This window comes from Epinephelus lanceolatus, chromosome 16 (genome assembly GCF_041903045.1).
Source record: "Epinephelus lanceolatus isolate andai-2023 chromosome 16, ASM4190304v1, whole genome shotgun sequence".
Classification (NCBI taxonomy): domain Eukaryota; kingdom Metazoa; phylum Chordata; class Actinopteri; order Perciformes; family Serranidae; genus Epinephelus; species Epinephelus lanceolatus.
Window position 1 is genome coordinate 4,575,142 of NC_135749.1, and position 19,862 is coordinate 4,595,003.

General features: G+C 42.5%; 1 protein-coding gene across 10 annotated transcripts in view; it reads right to left on the reverse strand.

The window, feature by feature from the left end:
• Window positions 1–19,299, reverse strand: part of LOC117263058 (homeobox-containing protein 1) — a 33,568-nt gene extending 14,269 nt beyond the window's left edge. For 5 of the 10 annotated variants that reach the window (XM_078175547.1, XM_078175544.1, XM_078175546.1 and 2 more), the window contains exons 1-8: window positions 17,957–19,299; window positions 13,968–14,079; window positions 12,282–12,708; window positions 11,888–11,973; window positions 8,572–8,682; window positions 7,151–7,363; window positions 4,914–5,070; window positions 670–752 (exon numbers count right to left, since the gene is read on the reverse strand). In XM_078175547.1, the coding sequence (XP_078031673.1) occupies window positions 670–752; window positions 4,914–5,070; window positions 7,151–7,363; window positions 8,572–8,682; window positions 11,888–11,973; window positions 12,282–12,708; window positions 13,968–14,049 (1,159 nt within the window). In that variant the 5' untranslated portion in view covers window positions 14,050–14,079; window positions 17,957–19,299. Of the gene's footprint in view, window positions 1–669; window positions 753–4,913; window positions 5,071–7,150; window positions 7,364–8,571; window positions 8,683–11,887; window positions 11,974–12,281; window positions 12,709–13,967; window positions 14,142–17,956 lie in introns of all 10 variants that reach the window. The other 5 variants (XM_078175551.1, XM_078175549.1, XM_078175550.1 and 2 more) reach the window with 2 other exon arrangements.
• Window positions 19,300–19,862: the final 563 nt, after the last annotated feature.

Genomic DNA, 19,862 nt, shown 5'->3' on the forward strand with positions numbered 1-19,862 from the left:
GGCGTTTGTGTCAAATTTCACACAAGGGGTTCTTGAGATATCGTGGTCAGGAGAAGGGGACGGACAGTCGTAAAATCCAAAAACATGCCTCCAACCATAGCTATCGCCATCGCAGAGGCATAAAAACATGTTTAAATGTGAATACTATGTTTGTTTTGCTTCACAAGTAACATGGGGTTGATAAAAATCTACCTAGTAATAAAATAATATTCATATTAAGGCTACAACTACTATTGAATTAATCTTTTACTTTCTGATTAATTTGTCTTTTACTCTGTTGAATGTATTAAAGAATAAGAAGTGTCCAAATTCAGAATCTAAAATGATTAAACTCCTTATTTTGTCTGATGAAGAGTCCAAAAGCTTAGGCTGGTTACACTGATAGGAGGCAAAGAAAAGTGGCAAGTCTTTATATTTAAGAGGCTGTTAACAATAAATGTTTGGTAGTTTTACTTTTTCAATGACTGAAATGATCAATTATCAAAGTAGCTATCATATGAATTACCTGTCAATTCACTAACCAATCAATCTGGTCTATTACAAACATCAAAAACTAGCACGCAGCATGTCATTTTGAACAAGAAACTTGATCTAAGCTATGCTGATCAGCTGCCTGAGGACGTTTCTGACAGGAGCACGCCTCCATACAGTCCCAGCGCCTCTTCCTACCTGGTTTCTGAATGACAGAGTTACAGGCGTTGGCAATCTCCTCTCGCTTGGCTTCATCTGGGTACTGGTTCTCCATGAAGAAGCTGTAAGAGACAAACATCCACAGTATTGGAAACAGTTAAATCATGTTGCATCATAGCCTGCACATTTATTAGAAGATGGCACCAGTCTGAGCAGTGCTCTGTACGCCCTCATTTTACACCTCATCTACTTTTAGTCTTTGTATTGAACCACAAGAGAGAAAAGGACAATATTTATACAGTGGAAGAGCTACAGGAGAGGTCGTCACTGCAAAGGAACAGATTAATGGATGCATTAAGTAGATTAATTTCTGCTATTCAAGCACTGCATCTTTAAATCTCTTCCCTGGCCTGGAAATATGACTGGTGAAAACAGTAACTTATATATTCAGGTAAAGATCAGAGTAACCTTCCTTTTCCTCGTCAAATTATCCTCACTCATGTCTCATGTCTTTCTATCCCTCCAAGGCTGAAAAAGAATCATCATCTCACATTACAAAACACACAGGGATCAATTTCTTCCAGCCCTCTGTTCCTCTCACCCTCTGAGTTGCCCTATCCTGTCCACTCTGTCTCAGACACACACACTCAGACACACACACCACATCATCTTCACCTCTACTGTATCGTCCTTGGGTCTAAACTAGCTCATAAAGATCAGCACTGCGGTAGAATTGCGTAATCCGGGGCCACTGCTGGTGAGTGTTGTCTGAGGGCCTGCGTGGTCTTATTACTGTGAGTGCCCAGACTGCACCCTATACTTACAGCAACCATGTAATAGACAAATCAATTGCACACAGCGGGTAGGACTGTAGAGGAATGCCTACTCCTCTTTCTCTGCATCTTTCTGGGTTACTGAGAAGACTGGCTGGGACAAATATGTTACAGAGATGCAGAGACACAACACTTCTAATAAACTGGAATTACTGCCCCGTGGCTGTACGCCTCCGCGAACCAGTCAAGCTGCAGTTACAGTTCACATCCAAGTCCAAGTAAAATGTTATCACTTCATCATTTTATTCAATTAGACATGTGTGTAAAATTTTGTCATAACTTAAATCATGTTCTTCTTCTCCCTCTCAGCATTGTTTCTCTTCTTTTGGATTATTTCAATTTTGTTTTTTTGGTTTGGTTTGTTTTGTTGTTCTTGTTCTCTGTGAAGCGTCTTTGAGGATCCAGAAAAGCGCTGTATTAATCCAGTGTATTATTATTACTGTTATCAGCAGTAGCAGTAGTATTAAAATCTAATCAGTTCACTCCCGACTCTAAGTGGACGTTTGTGCCAAATTAAAGGGAATTCCCTAAAGGCCTTCTTAAGGTGTTGCGTCCACTAGAATGAGACGGATTAAGTCACAGTGACCTTTGATCTTTAACCACCAAAATCCAATCAGTTAATTGTTGAGTCCAGCTGGATGTTTGAGCCAAATTTGAAGAAATACCCTAAAGGCATTCTTGAGATATCACGTTCACGAGAATGGGACAGAAGGATGGACAGACGGACAATACAAAAACATAATGCCTCCAGCCTCAACGGAGGCAACGCCCGAGCCCAAAGGGACCCGTCAGGACCCGACAGGTCAGGCCTGGCTTGAACAAACATTTACAAATAATGTTCAGGTCAGTTCAGCCCAAAAACTACAGACCTACTGTGTTTGCTGGGAACCTTCTTGTTCAGTGCTGAGCTACTTACGCATAGCCCGTAAAAATTCATATAGGTTATTGTTAGCTTGCTAATGATGGAGGACGTCAAACAAAACGCCATCACCTAACATTACTCCACACTCTGTGTCCTTGCTCCAGACATTCTGGCCTTTTCAGTTGCAGCAGCAGCAAACATAACTTAAGCATTGCTGGACAAAACAAAAAACAGAGGAGGCAGCGCTGAAGCCATCCATGGTGGATGCTAACACTTTCCTCCATAGCCCTTTTTAAACAGGAATTGTGCAAATTTGCAGGAAAGCCCAATCAGTCTTTTTTCAGCATTGGCAGTATAAAAACAAAATCGGGGAGTGCAGCAAAATGCCGCCTGCCTACTTTTGTTTATACAGAATGTGCCTTTTTTGGGGCAATGGGGGGCGTGAGCAAGTAACAAAACGTGTAGCTCAGGATGTGACGTAAACAGTGACGTGGGAGGGAAGCCGCGGCTGGTCAGTCCTTCGGCGATTCTCTCGTAAGCCGGCCCGTTCTTCACCGTCCCCGTCATCTGACGGTTAATGGCCTCTTCGTTTGCGAGGACAAGGAGGGCGCGCAATTCCTTGTTTCCCCAGTTGCTCATCTTTACAGTGTCTGTCAGGTTTGTGTTTCCCTCTTGCTACTAGCTGCTCGCTAATTCCTGCTATCAGCTGTTTCCTGTTTATGCGGCGTCATCAACAGCTCCTCCCACAAGTCTTCAACAGCCCCTCCCGTTGCGGATTGCCGCCTCGGTCTGTTTAAACTAAAAGGGTTCCACCAATATGTCTACCCTACGAGGCGGAAAATTGGGCACCTCGGATCAACTCGCCAATCCACCTCTGTGTGTCTAAACGCTCGCAGCTTGCTGGCAAAACGGCCCAACATTCGCCGAAAATCTGGCGGATTGTGTAAATAGTTCGTTTAACAGCGGTTAAAATTCAAGAAGAGTTCATGTAGATGAAGACTTGACATACTCCAAAATTAAGACTCAAAACATGACATTACGTAATGTGTGCATGGGTGCGCATGTGGGAGAGACACGTGTGCCTTCTGACGGTCCTTTACAAGGTGCCACGTGTGTACTCTCTGTATACAAGCAAGCTGTAACCATAGTAACAACAATAGCTTGACAGTGACAAACTCAGTGCTTCAGTAACGTTACATTAAGTGCATCAGGTTTGGGTCAAGGGGCGGCACGGTGGTGTGGTGGTTAGCACTGTCGCCTCACAGCAAGAGGGTTGCCGGTTCGATCCCGGGTGTGGGAGCCCTTCTGTGCGGAGTTTGCATGTTCTCCCCCTGTCAGCGTGGGTTCTCTCCGGGCACTCCGGCTTCCTAGGTGTGAATGTGAGCGTGAATGGTTGTTTGTCTCTATGTGTCAGCCCTGCGATAGTCTGGCGACCTGTCCAGGGTGAACCCTGCCTCTCACCCGATGTCAGCTGGGACCCTCAAGAGGATGAAGCGGTTAGAAGATGAATGAAGATGAAGGTTCGGGTCAGGCTCAGTTACTACTCTCTCAGGCTCGGGCCAGGTTCTGACATAAACATGCAGCCCGAGCAGCACTTTACTCCGCACTATTAGCGAGACAGATCAGAGCCAGGGAAGGTTATTAAAACTGAAATGACCTCAAGCGATGCAGCATTCCTAACATATGTAAGGAGCAATCCATGCCTTGATGGTTTAAGCAGTGCTGACGTGTTCAAACTCATCTGAAGCATCACACACGCAGGAGTTTTCTGCAGAACTTTGTTGCTCCTCATCATCGTTTTTGTAGTTTAAAACAGAACAAAAACTCTTGGGAGCTCGCTTTTAACATAAACACTGAAATGTAAACTCGTGCAAATATTATGTTGTCAAGGCAATTTGATCCCAACACGGCCAATGAAAACCAGCTGTTTTAGAGTTGAAACAATCAGTTGATTAAAAGGAAAATCAACCAGCTTCATAATTGATGGATCAATGGACAAAGTTTTCAAGGTATGGTGCCAAACATTCACTGATTCAAACTTTGCAACTGTGATGATTTGCTGCTTTTCTTTATTTTAGTGTTTGTCAGCTGAATATCTTTGGGTTTCAGATGCACACGTTGGCCTTGTGACATTAGAAATTTGTGATTTTATAATTTTTTTTGACGTTTCTTAGACCAAAAGATTTATTGATTTATTGATTGATTAAAAAAAATGGGCATCAGATTAATCAATAATGAAAATAACTGTTACTTAAAGTCCAAGTTCAGTTTAAATACAGTAAATTGGCTTTTCTACACTGAGGTTTCCATCATTGGTGGTGCTAGAATGAAGGAAGTCAGTTTAATTGGGGTGCAAATCTTGAGTTTCTCCTTTACAGTCATGTTCACATTTTCCAACAGGACATGAATGCAGCATATACAGTACTTGTCTCCTTTTAGAGAATAAGTCCAAAATAGAGAGCCAAAGTCATGACGTCATGGGCTAACCTCTGCTACACTGGTGTTTGTAGCTCAATGACATCTTTCATTCAGCATTTTCTTCTGGAGTTTTCACTCTGGCTCTGTATGCAGCACAAAGACTCGCTCACCTCTCCATGATTGACTGACACTCCTTCCTCCAGGTGAACCGGCTTCCTCTGCGCAGCCTCAGAGGTCCGCCCACCATCCCTGCTCTGTCGCCTGCCATGATCCCTGTCCTCCAATCAGGTTCCTCCTTCACCAGAGACCGCATTGACAAGGTGGCCCCTGAGACAGAGAGTGAATAAAAAAACAATCAAACTGTTGAGATTCATTAAGACAAAGACAGTGACTATGTTTAGACTGCAGCTGCCTGTTGCACCACATGAATTGAACATCACTCAAAACAAACATCTGTAATATGTCAGTTTGTATGTGTCTGTAACATCAGGTAGTATAAAATAAACACACCTATAACAGACAGTTAAATAAAAAAGAGAAGGTAACGTGCTATTGTTTTAACTAGCTATCATCATCATTTCACAGTCATCGCTTCTGTTACTTTGATGTCAGGGAGGGTTGTATCACACAAAAAATGGACATTAATATAGATAATAAACTTTAAACAACCTCTATGTGCTGAAAAACAACAGAAGCAACCACATGTTGCCAGCAGTTATTCCCATCTCCAGTGAATGCAGCATAAATTACACTGTTTATCATCATCATCATCATCATCATCATCACATCAATCATCATGTCTATTTCAAGTAATTGTAATTTGTACTACACACAGTGTTCACGTCTGCTTCATCATTAATGTAAATGGCTGTAGTCTGTCACAGGAAATGTGCTCCTAGCATAAATATCAAAGTAAAGGTTATTTTGACTGTTCAAACATCACCATGGTAACAAGGTCTGACTGACACCTGCCTGGGAGGTAGAAATTTTAAGTCATATCTTGACTCTATGATGTAGCTCACCTGTATCCGAGTATAGAACCTTTTCATATCACATAGGAAGCAGTTTATTAGCTGCTTCACAGTCATACAGTGTGGAATGATGGAAAACAACAGGGAGGATATGGTCTGATATGATATATAATTATTATTATATTACATTTTTTCATTACTTCCCAGCACTATGTAATAGCCCCTAATGATATAGTTCATTAAATTAAAGCAACTGGACCCTGGGTAGTGTCAAAAAATGGATGGATGGTTAGGCAATAATAGACGATGAATTCATTAAGGCTCATTTCAGTTAAATCAACATTTGCTCATTATGAGACGATGAGCTTCAAAGCTACTGTAGCGACCAGCTGTGACAGTGTTTGCTACAGACTTTTAATACCTTGTGGTTATGTCACGAGAACTAGTACTTTGATACCTAACTGATGCTAAAATTCTAAAAAAACATGACTGTACTCGTCTTTCTCCATTACTGTAGGTACTGAAGACGCACTTTTTCTGGACCTGACAGAGCAACGTATATACCTAAGAGTGTTCTAGTCTGCACTTAAATACACAAAGAAGAATTTAACACTTGGCATGCATGTTTTTTTTTCTTTGCAATGGGAGTGCGTTTTTTTTTACAGTATGCTACAAATGACAGCATGATGAGGCGCTGAGTGTCTATTCACAGAGGGTTGAAAAATGTTGCACTAATCACTGTCGCTTCTTCACCAGCCGTCGAATCACAGTGGAGGAGGGGCGGGATAAACAGCCTACTTTAAAGACTAGAGTCACATTTCATATGTACAAGTGCTGAACAACAGAGGAGAAAATATTTACGTTTCCTCTCCCACAAAATTGCGGAGATTACTTTGTGTTTAAAGTTGATCATCAAGAATTTATAATAAAACATAAATGTTTTTAATGAAGGAGAATATGTTTAAATACAAGGGATTTATTGTTTTGTTTTTATTTTTTACTGTGGTATCAAATTGTGTGTCTAGAATCGTGAAAATTCACTGGTACTGGTATCAACTACTAAATCTGTGGTATTCTTACATGCCTATACCTTCTAAGGTTTTTTGTGCCAACACCTTGTTCTATAACGAGTTTTTTAATAAGATATAGCGCAACTCCCACACGACATTCAAACTCAGCCACATCTGAACTCACACTCAGCTGGTGCCACAGGCTGCTACTACGCCATGGTCAAGAGGATTTTAACAATAAGGAGCTGCTTCATTTTTAGTGTTATGGTTCAATCCTCTAGTTTATCTCTGTCATTTGATACGGTTGAAATGTATCCCAAGCTGACACAGACGCTGTGGGGTAAATGACATGCGGGTCAGCTGATGTGCAGGTGTCTCCTGTGGCGAGCTGCTGAGGCCGGGGCGGGGCTGGGAGGGCACGGTTACCTGGCTGGGCCTGGGCGGCCGCGGCAGCAGCAGTGTACCACGGCAGCAAGTGCATCAGCAGCTCTCTCTGCCTGCTCCACACTGGGTTGGGGTTGAGGTTGGTGTTGGGGTTGGGGAGGCTGCCGCTTGCCCCTGCTACCGTCCCGTCTCTGTCCCCTCCCCTGGCCCTGGGCATGGGGCTCACGCTGTGCTGGCTTTCACTCCACCTCAGCCCTTCAGTCGGGACAAAACCAACGGTCAGGCAGGCCACAGCCAGGGATTAGATTATGGACACCAGTTTAGGCTAATGTCACTGGAAATTGAGGGTTAATTGGGTTAACGGACACACTCCTGTAGACCTGCCTGGGAAGTTTCAGTCATATTAAATTTAAAAACAAATGCCTGCTTTATAATGTAAACGCCAATTAGGAGTCAATCTGATTAGAGTTGTGACGGGCAGGTCAATAGGAGCCAATATTGGAAGCAAAGCATTGTGGCCGCTGAGAGAATTAGTTATTGTTAGTATGACTGTTAATAACCAGTTTGTTAGGCATGTAGGAATGAAAACCAGCACCAGAGTACCTCCAGCATCAGGGCTGAGAACTACAGAGGAGCTAAGGCAAAGCTTGGGTGGGAGGGGAAATATAAAGGATTCAGATGAAGGGAGACAGCAGGGTCAGCAGATGGTCCGTCGGCAGCTCGGTTTATTCCATAGGACTGATTGTAAAAATGTGACTTTGACATATTTACACACAGTTTTACAGTGAATGCATGCTGTCTGATAAACCAATAAAAGCTCTGAGCATCGCTACTCATTTAATATGTTGTAGCTTTTAAACCATACCAATTTTAAGCATCTATATCCGTGTATCCGAGGACATGGAGAGGTCAACACCTACCCAAGCTGTTACTCTAGCCTGTACAGACAAACCGCATTCACCCACTACAGTTTCATTTCCAAACCAGAAGCCTTAATATTATTGATTAGCATCTCCTGTGACAGGACTACCTTTATCATTTGTCTTTCCTCTGAAATTATAGATTTGTCTCGTGTCCTTCCTTGACCTCACAGCCCTCGAGGACCAGGATGGAGTTAGCGGGAGGAATTAGAGGCGTGTACCATGCAGGAGGATGGATGGAGGGGGAAGGAAAGCAAGCAGTGGTTCACATTCACATAATACAGAAAATCTTATCTCTTTTTCACACACACAAGCCTCCCCTCCTACATTATCTAATCTATTATCATTAACCTGACACTCAACCTTGAGGTGCTGATCTGCACTTTCTCATAATCACTCTTCCTGTACCTAACATCCATCATCCTCGTAATGATCTATAATCCCACTCTGCTCTGTAATGGTCAGACTTTACACTGGCTCTGGATCACAGTCCCTGTATGTCCTGTGTGACCCCTGCCACCCTCAGCCTGCCCCTCGCCTCACCTGGGTTGTTCCTCTCCAGCAGGTACCAGCGGTAGAAAGCTCTGCGTTTGGAGTCGCTCATCTCCAGGCCCTGCTGCAGCAACCACTGAGAGATGTAGCTCTGGCTGATGCCTGCGCGCGGGAAGGAGAGGCATGTTATCTTAACACATTAAAGACATCGATTTACTTCATGGTGCACTGGTAGCATCTGTGCTGTTGAGATCGGCTGTGAGCCAGCTCTGAAATACTCCTGTTAAGCTAATGAAGTCGTCCCAATATCAATACCTTAATTAAGGACACGTGGTTTGGTGCAATACTTTGTGAACATGCTGCTACTTGTGAAGTTCAGCATTTATTGCCTAGAGGTGGAGTCTTGGCTTTGGACACCACAGGCCCCTCTCTACCTAGAGACAGAACCATCCTGGCTGTTGAACAGTTCTTCTTCTGTTATATTTAAAGGAATACTTCACCCACAAAATGACCATTATTATATTTGAGCCACTCACCTCGTGTTCCTAGCCTGGAAATCCAGACCCAAATCTAGAAAGATTTAGGGTCTGGCCATGAGTAATGCAAATGGCCCAACTCGAGGGGCGGCACCAAGCATGCATTTGAAAATATCACTGCAGCAATTGGATAACACTACGACCAATCAGAACAATACACGGGGTGATGTATCCAGAGTTTAGCTACCAGCGGAGCTAACTGGTAGATTAGACTCTTGCCGTATCCGGTCGGCAAAACAGCAAAAACGTCCTTCTTGCAAAGGAAAGATTCGAGCGCCGTCTTCTGTTCCTCTTTTAGAGAAAAAGCCAAGTCTAACTCCTTCATTGTAGCGGCCAAAGCCGCCAAAGTTTCAAACAACTGGTGTTCATCCGTAGCCATCTTGCAATGTTTACTGACTGATTCCGGACTTCGTCGTCGCAGCGCTGTCGTCATCTGTTTAGCTCACCTCTGGCCCGCCTATATCAGATACATCGATGTGATTGGTGCAGCACGGCTCCAACGGCATGGGTAATGAGCGTCATTACTGATTGCCAGAGTGACTCGCTGAGCAAATTCAAATTGTGCTCTCGCGAGAACTCTGGATTTCCAGGGTATCGTGTTCCCCTGATTTCGTAAAGAAATTTGTTTTTCTTACATCCCTCTGAGGTGAACGGAAATCCAAAAAGGCAACATTCTTCATTGAACTGAAGTAATAAGGTCCACATTTAACAACAAAACTACATCAAAACATTTTACAGACTCTCACACAACTGCATGTGTTTGTAAAGTACTGAGCATACGACCGGATAAATGATGCTGCACTGGTTGTGTGAGAGTTTGTCGTTTAAATTGGTCCCAATTTACTTCAATTCATGACGAATATTTACCTTTTTGGATTCTCCGTTCACTGTGGAGGGATGCAAGACAAACAAAGTTTTCTTTACAAATACAAGGTAACATGCAGCAAGTAACTGATTCACAAACAGTCATTTTGCAGGTGAAGTGTTTATTTAATAACCCACTTTCAAAAGTGCATTAAACAGGCTCTGCTTGGAGAACACGTCGAGCCAAGTGAAGATGTATCTCAACAATCTAAAGGAGTGCTGGGTTGTTGATAGGGGCTTGTTGTACTATAACATGACATGACATGCTGTATGTTTGACAGTGTGACATATAGTCATTGTGTTGCAATGAATGATTTTTATTATCATCATTTTATCTGTAAGTTATTTTTTGATTAATGCATTTTATCTTATAGGCTATAAAACGTCCATACAAATTTTATAAAAATGCCCACTGCAGTTTTCCAGGACCTGAGATGATGTCTTAAAATTATCAGTTTTGTCCAAACACTCATTTTTTACAATTCTAAATCGATTTACAATTTAAAAAATGGATTCTTCTAAAATTGAATAACTTGAAGTTGCTGTATGTGATTCTGGACAAAGATTACTGCTTCATTTTCAAGTTGTTGAACACCAACGCACAGTTGGCAGTCGGACAGAACCACCAGTCCAAAGTGTCAGTATTTGACGACCTGAGAATGAGACTCAACAATCAACTATCTTCCTCCAGAAAATCAAACTGCACCTTCCAAAATGAGCTTTGTAAGACACAGGTGAAGTATTTTGTGAACACTCTATACGCCATTATCCAAAGACCTGTGGCTGTATAAGATCATGGAGAACGTTGGCTTTTATCGGTGCGAGTGTTGCAGCAGAAAGTGTATTCTCTACTGTGTAATGTTAGTGAGGGCACTGCTGACTGTTTGTCCCCCGTTAGTCCAGAACCATAGACTGTACGCAAGGATGAACACTTCCTCCCACTGTACAAAAATGAAGCCAAAATATCCTACAGTTACAGCTCGACTAGGTCATTTAAATGAACTACTGTCCTTGTCCCAGTATACAAGCACGGGAGGGGAATCCATTTATTGAGCCAAGTATGTGCGACTCCTCTACGATAGGTGGAGATATGCCCCCTTTCAGCTTGTTAGTATTGGACCTTTTTCCTGTTGACCTATTACGTCACAGACCAAATAATGGACAAACAAGTTAGCTACGGTTAGCTAGCAGCTAACTGGTACCATGGTGGACAACTTTACAGCTCTGTACATTTGGTGCGTCCAAAAAGTCATGGCTCTGGATGTAGATTTCTCCATGTTGTTACCAGCTTCTTCTTCTGTTACACATTTAATGCTATTGGATTTCCGGTTCAAAGCCCGGGGCGGAAACTGTGGAGCATGCTCAGAGCGCCTCGGCCAGTTTGGGTCTGATTGACTGTATACATGCAGGAGTCGCATGATCTGGGTGTGTTAGTCCCACTGTGAGAAGTTAAATTTAGTTTGATTTCAGTCAGACTAACATGTGTTATAAAAGTCCATTTTTAGTCGGACTAACACAATAAATCATTTTTCTTTGATGTCATGTAAACTCACTGACTGTTGATGGTCAGTACATTACACTTTCATTTCACTATTTTCATATGTGCAGAGGACTGTAAAATATTTCCAAACTGAGTGATGTTGCCAACTCACACACACATTTTTCTGCTCAGTCAGACAGTGACCTTCATCATGACCAGTTAACTCAGCAGTCAGTTATGTTTGGACTAAAAATACAAGTGAGAGCTTTGGCCCACAGTGCACTGGAGTAAGATCCTGAGAGCAGTTCCCCTTTTCTACTTACTGAATCAAGAATCAATCTTAATCGTGACATCAAGAATCACATTCAGATGAGTTATGACAGTCAAATATTCCCACAATTCATTTCAGCAGTTCTTATAACACTTTGACATGTGTGCTTGTAGCAGTTTAACAAGCTTTGGTAACGTCACAGACTGGGCACAGTACCTGTAACTTGGCCTACGATGGCCTGAGAGATCCTGCGATTGTTGAGGAAAGTTTTGATCTCTTCTTTCACCAGGTTGCTGTCTCTCCTGCAAAACCAACACAAAGCCGTGGAGGCATTAGAAGTGTTACACTGTGGTTAAAACACCAGCCTTTGCTCTGACTAACCTTATTCACTGATGCTTCTCTTTTTTCAGCCGTCCCCAAACACTTGACCTGAATTAACTCCAGTAAAATTCTGGAGAATAAGCCTGCGCCTCGGGGGACGCTAGCTGTCATTATCTGATGTTATAATAGTCTCTCTTTGTCTCTACTATTCTTTTGGTCTTGCTTCCCGGCTCGTCCTCACCCAGCTATCTGATAACACTAAGCTCCACCGTCCTCCTTCTTCCCTTACCTCATGTACTCCTCCACCTTCTCCTCCAGGTCCCACTCCTCCTCTCCCATCATGTCGTAGCTGAATGACCGCTGGACCGCCACACTGGGAGGGTAGAGGGGCGGAGGCGAGGCCTCGTAGCTATTGCTAGGGGACAGAGCAGCGCCGTCAAGGCCGGAGGTCTGCGTGGTAGCAGAGGCTAGGGAGAGCGAGGAGGAGGAGGATGAAGATGAGGACGGGGCCGGAGCAGCTGTGGTGGGGGTGTTGTTGGACGGGGCGGGTTGGGAGTCACAGTGCGACGGGCGGTGGTCAGGGTCGAGCCTCTCCAGGGACTCCAAAGCGTGGATGATCTGAGGTTTGGTCATGCCGGATAGACGCAGGCGCTGCAGGAGGTCGATCTGCTCGATGGTGTAGCGCGGCTCCACCTCACAGCACTCCATCCTGGCATCTGCAGACACAACGTGGGGGTGCACGTTTGATCAAAGGGAATCTGAGACTGTCACTTTGAAGGAAATACAAGCCCATTATTGTAAGTGAATATGAATCAACTGTATTGATACACCAAAGGTCTGCACGCTGGGGTTGATTTCTCACCAGATGAACAGCACCCCAACACTGCACAGAGTGTAACCAACACATATACTGCTATATTTATCTCTACCTTTGATCAGAACTTAAATTTAGATAATATATCCCAAACTTTTTCAGAACCTGCAGACAAACTGATCAGTGATGAAAGGATTATTAATAGATAAAGAAACCCAAATAAAAACAGACAGTCAGAGCTGGATTCAAACACTGCACTTCCTTTTTTGGGGGGGTTCATTTATCTTATGCAGATCTGACTAAATTGATTTTAGTTATGCTAATAGCACAGAACTTTGAGTAAGACTGGTTTGAAAAGCTGAACTTAGGGGGAAAAAAAAAACAGACCGCATTCTCCTCTGAAGAACCCTTGGGTCATTCAAAATTTTGGCACCCTTTCAAACACTTGGCACAGACACTTGGGGCTAACCTTGCTCCATTTGTCCAGGGTGGAATTAAAGTAAGATCACCCTGGCATTCATAACCTAACATCAGGTCCACTGGGCCTAGACACATCCATCCATCCATCCATCTTGTCATGTCCTATACCTGTCAGTCAAGGATCGTAGAGAGCCTTGCCTCTGCGTTCTCCAGCGTGAACATCACACTGAACTCCTTTAGAAAATCTAACAATTTGACATGGCCTTGCATACTTGAAAGGGTAGACATGTGGGACGACACAACTTTGCACGTTTTACCAATCTGGTGAAACCACTCTTCAATTCGGCATAGGTGTGATTTTGTAAACAACGTCACTTCCGTCTAAACACACAGTGTAAAGCTGCAAAAAGCACAGCCAACTCCCTTTAAAAAGTTTGTCCTGTTAAATGAGATGTGAGCCACTCACTTGAGCATTTTAAAGATGTGTCAAGTGCACTACTGTCTTGTATTTACCTTTGTACACAAACAGGATAAAATTGACCTACTAGATGCAAGAATTCAGTTTCACATGTTGTGTTTACGGGACAGACAGGCACCATCACACCCACACTAAGTCTGCCAGTTTGCCACACTGGTGTTTTGGTAATTCCTGCACAAAACTAAAAGGTCCAGGACAAAGCAGCAGGCTGAGTTTAGCTTTAAAAGTAAGTTAACGGTGTCCCGTGTCTGAGGTGGTCTTACCTGGAGGAGGGGGTGACACAGACAGGCGCCCCGGGAGTGGTTCAGTGCGCGGGGTCGCAGCGGGGACACACCACTGTCGCATGGCTCCGCGGAGTTCAGCTCGGCTGGACCTCTACAGAGTCACACAGGAGACGAGCTGCAGTGTGTCGCGGTTAAGCTGCCTCCATTAGCATGCTGGCAGACATACAACAGCAGATGACTCGCTAGCAGGCTATGGTGGCTAAGCTAACACCGTCAACTCCGGCTGGTTCCCCTGAGCTGAGCTCCAGCCTCACACCGATAGCTGCCTGCTGCTACCTACTTGTGTCAAGTTAGCCAGCGCGAGACAGACAGAAAGCGGAAGTAATACAATGCAACCTTCAAAAATAAAAGCATTCGTGGCATCTAAAGACAATGCCCAGATTTTTAAATTTGTATGGTTTCTCTAACAACAACAACAATAATAATAATAGTAATAACCTCTCTGTGGCTTAGATTATATCCCCACAAGAACAGAAAGAACAGTTCCAACTATTAAAACTTTACTTCTGAACAATAAGCATTGACTTAGGGACTGTACTCTATTTATCAGAAGAGGCAGGGGTGTGTAGCCTGGTTCCAGACCATAGACCCCGCCCACTCAACTGAGTAGGCTTGCATTACTGGTCTGGCATACTTCAGTGAATTTGTGATTTATCTCGTCCAAACGATGGACGGACCAATGAACGCCGGGTGAGGATAGCAACAATGGCGACCGCTACAGATCCTACAGACCACATTAACGATGCTATCGAGGTATTTCGCCACTATTCGCGTTAATGGAGGACCAAATTAAGGAAGCTGCTAAACTGGATTTAACAGCGATGCAGCTGGGCGTGCACGACGACGGAGACATTTTAAACGGGCAATGCTCGCTTGTTTTCGGCACCCCCGAATAGGGATGGGTCACGATTTTTGATTTTCGAATAGTCGTTTTATTTTTGAAAAATCAATTTTTTAATGCGACTATTACTATTTGCCGTCCTATTTCCCCCCCTTTATTTGACATGCAATTCAGCTCCTAACCGCACGAGGGCAGTCTACAAGGGCAGGCGATTATTCGAAAAATTGTCGAATACTTGCCACGATTTTTGAATAGTGTTTTTGCTTGTGTTGCCCATCCCTACCCCCGAGGCATGGATACTAATGACGTCAGATTCTGGGTGAGTCGTTGATCTCTACTGATTGGTTAGGGAAAAAATCAAATCCCCTCCCCCTTGTAAATCGCATTCAATGGAAGCCATGTCAGACTGAAGGTTCTGGGAGCTTCAGTCTGACACTCAGGCTAAGGGGCTTCATTATTACTATTATAATCATCATTATTATTATTTTATCATGACACTACTCCTCACACTACAATATGTTTCCCTTTATTTTTTATTTTATTTAACCTTTATTTAACCAGGCAAGTCATTAAGAACAAATTCTTATTTACAATGGTGGCCTGACAAAAGGCAAGAGCCTCTTGAGGAGAAGGGGACAGGGATTAGAGGGGTATCAAAAGATAAAAGAAACAGTACCACATACAACGTGCATTACATAAAAGACAAATAGCATAAAGTGGCTAACAGAGAGCAGCATCACATATCACATAGTACAGCAACAACAAAAGTAGCGCACACATGCAGCAGGACGGACAATGTAACATCAGCAAAAATAAAATAAGTAATGCAACAAATAACAACAAATATACAAAGACAGACTGGCAGAGCAATAACAATAGCAGCACGAACAAGAAGCATACAATGAGGAAACAGAAAGTAGCCAGCAGACAGAAGTTTTAGAAAGAAATATTACTGGGTCAAGAACAGCTGCCCTGAGTGATACGGGAAAATGCATGACCCTCCCTCCATCATAAATAACCACATTTTTGTAAAATCACACTAGAGACTGACATCTTTTCGGGAATCTTTTGGGTTATGTGATTTCTGTGGGATTCCCGCGGGATGGGACTCAATTTTTCTATTCATTACGTGACTAGGACAGGACAGGAGAAAAAGACAACTGGACAGATCAGACGGGAATCATATAATAACCTATTAATATAAAGTGAGTCAGCAGCTATTACTTTGTTTCCACAGAACACAGGGAATATATGTGAGAGAACACAACATTTTACGTTAAGCATGTCAAGTAAAATGCATCATTTGTTAATATAATATTATCACGATGCTAATTACTGTTAGCCAATTCATGGTAATTCCTATTGTATGTTAGCATCAAGCTAATGAACTCAGCCAGTGCGATTTATTTGACACATTGTTGTATCAGTTCGAATCAGAATAAGGTTAATTACAAAGTAGGTTTTCATTTATAACAAAGGTGCATACAAGAAACATATTAGGAGGAAAGGAAATCAAATGTAAAGGTAAAAAGTACCATAACAGTTAAGAATAAAATACAGGTTAGAATAGAAATATTACAATAAAAATATGGACAAAAACTGTGAAATAAAAATGTACAAGAACAAAGAAAATTACAAAAAAAATATTGTGAAAATATCTTAAAATAAATGTATACAGTTGTTTTAGCTGTTGTCAGAAGTTATTTCTTAATTCAGCATCATGCTGTACTCTATAGTTGATTGAATATGCATAGTTTCATATATGAATATGCAACTTTGAATGAATGCTATATTATTTATGCACTCAGCAGAATATGGCTCTCAGCAGAATATGGCTGCATGACCGCCACACACAAAACCAACAAAAGTTATTAAGCCTCCACATCACACACGCTCATTAAAGCAAACCTGCTTTTTACACCACTAGCAAGTTTATGGGTTTCAAGGGTATTAAAATTAAATACAAAATTAGACAATTTAAACATAAAAATCCTTCTCCTAGGCAAAATAAGAAACATAATTCCATTTTTTTTTTTTTGAAGTGCCTGAACCATTTTGCCCTCCCCTGTCATAAGTAATGAACAGTCCCTTACAGTGGCGGTCGGCTGCATGTCCAACCTGCACACTCTTTGCCCTTCATGGCAGAGTTACAGTACGTGAACTATAGGAGTAAACTGGACTTTAAGTTATAAGTGCTGTATACAATAACAATCAAATAATTTTATCAGCTCTGATGCAAAGTTAAGCAAAAGTGATATGTTACACATTTGGAGAGACGATGTACCACTGTTTCAATCTAACTGTATAATTGTAAATTGGACGTTAGGGACTGTTATGAAGGAGGAAGGGAGTGGTGCAGAAAAGGGGGAGGCATGTCAAATAATTACGTAAACAAAGGGGAGGGACTTGTGTTTTTATTCTGGCTTAGGAGAGGGGCATGCAACTTTAAATGGTTGTAGTCTGTATTTATTTTACCACTGGTGTTTTAAAGAAAACAGGCCTTTCAAACATGCCTATGGGCGAGTTAGTTGCACCATTTATTTCAGCCAGAAACTGTTAAAACACACATCATGTGTGACGAACTTCTGTCATCAAAATCACTTTCTTCTACGTCGCATTTAAAATTTGGCTAGATACAAACTGCACTGCATGACAAGAGTGTAAACCCACACAGGGGCTCAAGGGAAAATATTTGTAGCTCAGGAGGAGCAAAATAAATACATAAATAAATAAAGAGTCACATCTCCTCTGATAAGTAAAGAACAGTCCCTTACTGTAGACATGAGTTCAACCTCTGTAGCTTGTTTCTGAAAAGACTTTGTATACACAGCGCTCTTATTTTGAAAGACAACGGAAATGTCTTACTAGCTTGACACTTTAAGTCTGTCTTCTCTTGACCAACAACTTATCTAAAACTTGCGATATTTAACTTACATCGACCTTATTTCAGATTAGCTGCTCCGCGTGAAACCTTCGCGGTTATATGAGGCTGCTAGCAAACATTTGGTGCGTGTTAGCTCGAGGGGCTGGGAGGCTGGGACACAGCTAGCACAGTTAGCTCGCTAGCTAGCTAAGTTAGCCGCTAGCTAGCAACGGATTGTCCCAGCGCGGAGCAGCGCTCTCTTACCTCCCGGTGCTGTGGGGAGACAGCGGCAGCCGGCTGGACCGAGAGGGAAGATGGTGAAAACTGTGGAGAAAGTGGAGGTCCGCCCGAAACCCGCTACAGAAAGTAACTCCTCGGTCCGCAGCAGGCGGCGGATTAACGAGCAGAGGGTGAACGGTGCAGGGTCATATTGTCTTTCAGCTATGCAGTGGGTAAATAGTGTATGCAAATGTGGGGATTCTGTCTCAATTTATGACCCCTCACCCGACACCACTGTCAAGGCAGCGAGAATCATAATCATCATTTCCGGTTATACTGTACTTTAAAAATACCATCTCTCACTGTAAACAGCACTGTGAGCACAAATAAAAGTTAATTTTACATTTTGGCAACATTATTTGGAAATTAAAAAACAAACAGTGCTCTCTCATATATCTAGATTATTGGCATCATATTTTTAACAGTTAAATAGTTTTATTTTGGTCAGCTAAAGAAAAATGTGTCTGTAAATATATCTGCCTTGACGCAGCACCACCCGACACAGAAGTGCGTTTGTCTGCAGATGTAAGCTGCCTTTCTTATTTGCAAGCATTTAAAGAAAAAGTAAATAGAACAAACAACACATCAGTAGTTTACTTTAAAACACTGGAAAAGATTTCACCTCATGACATGCTGTAGGGTCAGTGGTGCACCCAGAACTTTACAGGGGTGACCAGATGGGGCCCCTGAAACACACCAAAACCAAGTCTTCACTACATTTCAGGAATTTGATTGCTGTTCAAGTACATAGGTTATATATATGGTCCTATATGGGTATATATATATGGTTTAATTTGAAGGAGGAGAACACTGGAACCAAACTGGGAGCATCCTACTAATGTTTGGGGAGACTTGACGGTACCCACTCAGACATCTTGACATGAGTTCATGGGACCCTTTAAAAATGGCCATGCTAGTTCTTCTGTCGCCAAAATTAAGCCCAAATTTGGAGCATTATTTACCCCCCTCGCAGACAAGCTATGCCATCGTCGGTGGTAGCAGTGGATGCCTTAGGTTGTCTAGTTTAATAAGATACCGCTACCTTAACCTCCAGCTTTAAGATGAGTGTGCTACAGCCTCTTGAAGACAGTGATGTCAACCTCCAAATATTTTTGCCAGGGGAAGCAGTGGGGAGGCCAGTAATTTTACCATGGGGCCACGGCCCCCTCTTGGAGGCGCCAATGTGTAGGGTTGCTCAGGAATCCCTCACAGTTGTCTGATTTTAAATACTTGTATGTGTATATATGTGTTTCTATGTGTGTGTGTGTGTGTGTGTGTGTGTGTGTAGCTGTGTTGTAAAATGACAAATAAATGAACCTTGTAAATTTGTAAATGCTTTGTTTCATGAATCATTTAGTGGACACGCACTGATCAGTTCTCATTTGCACCCTACAGCCTGAAAATACATATTATCCCAGCTTTTCTTGTTTAGTTGACTAAACTGATTTTACATGCTGGTTCAAATATTGTTTTTGCCTGGAGTTGCAGGTTTACTATGAGTCAAAGAGCTTTAGGCAACACAGGTTTATTTAGTGTCACAGCACCTTTCAAACACAGCTGTAATTCAAAGTGTTATGACACAGAGATGAGAAGATAATTATGCAGTGTCACCACTGATTTACCACTGATGACTAAAAAATGACACAATTGGTAATTTGTTTCAAACAAAACATTCTCCCCTGCGTTTGGCGCCTGGGCTGTTTTACCCCTGCACCATCCAGGTGCCTCTCAGTGTAAAATTAATTCATTTTGGTACAGTCCTCTGAAGCCTGCAGAGGGACCAGAATTCAACCTCTCTCTTACAGGTGGGTTGAACTTGGACAGCTTGTCATGTGATGTGATATTGCTCCAGTGTCTGAATGATATTATGTCATGTTGTCTTGGTACCCAA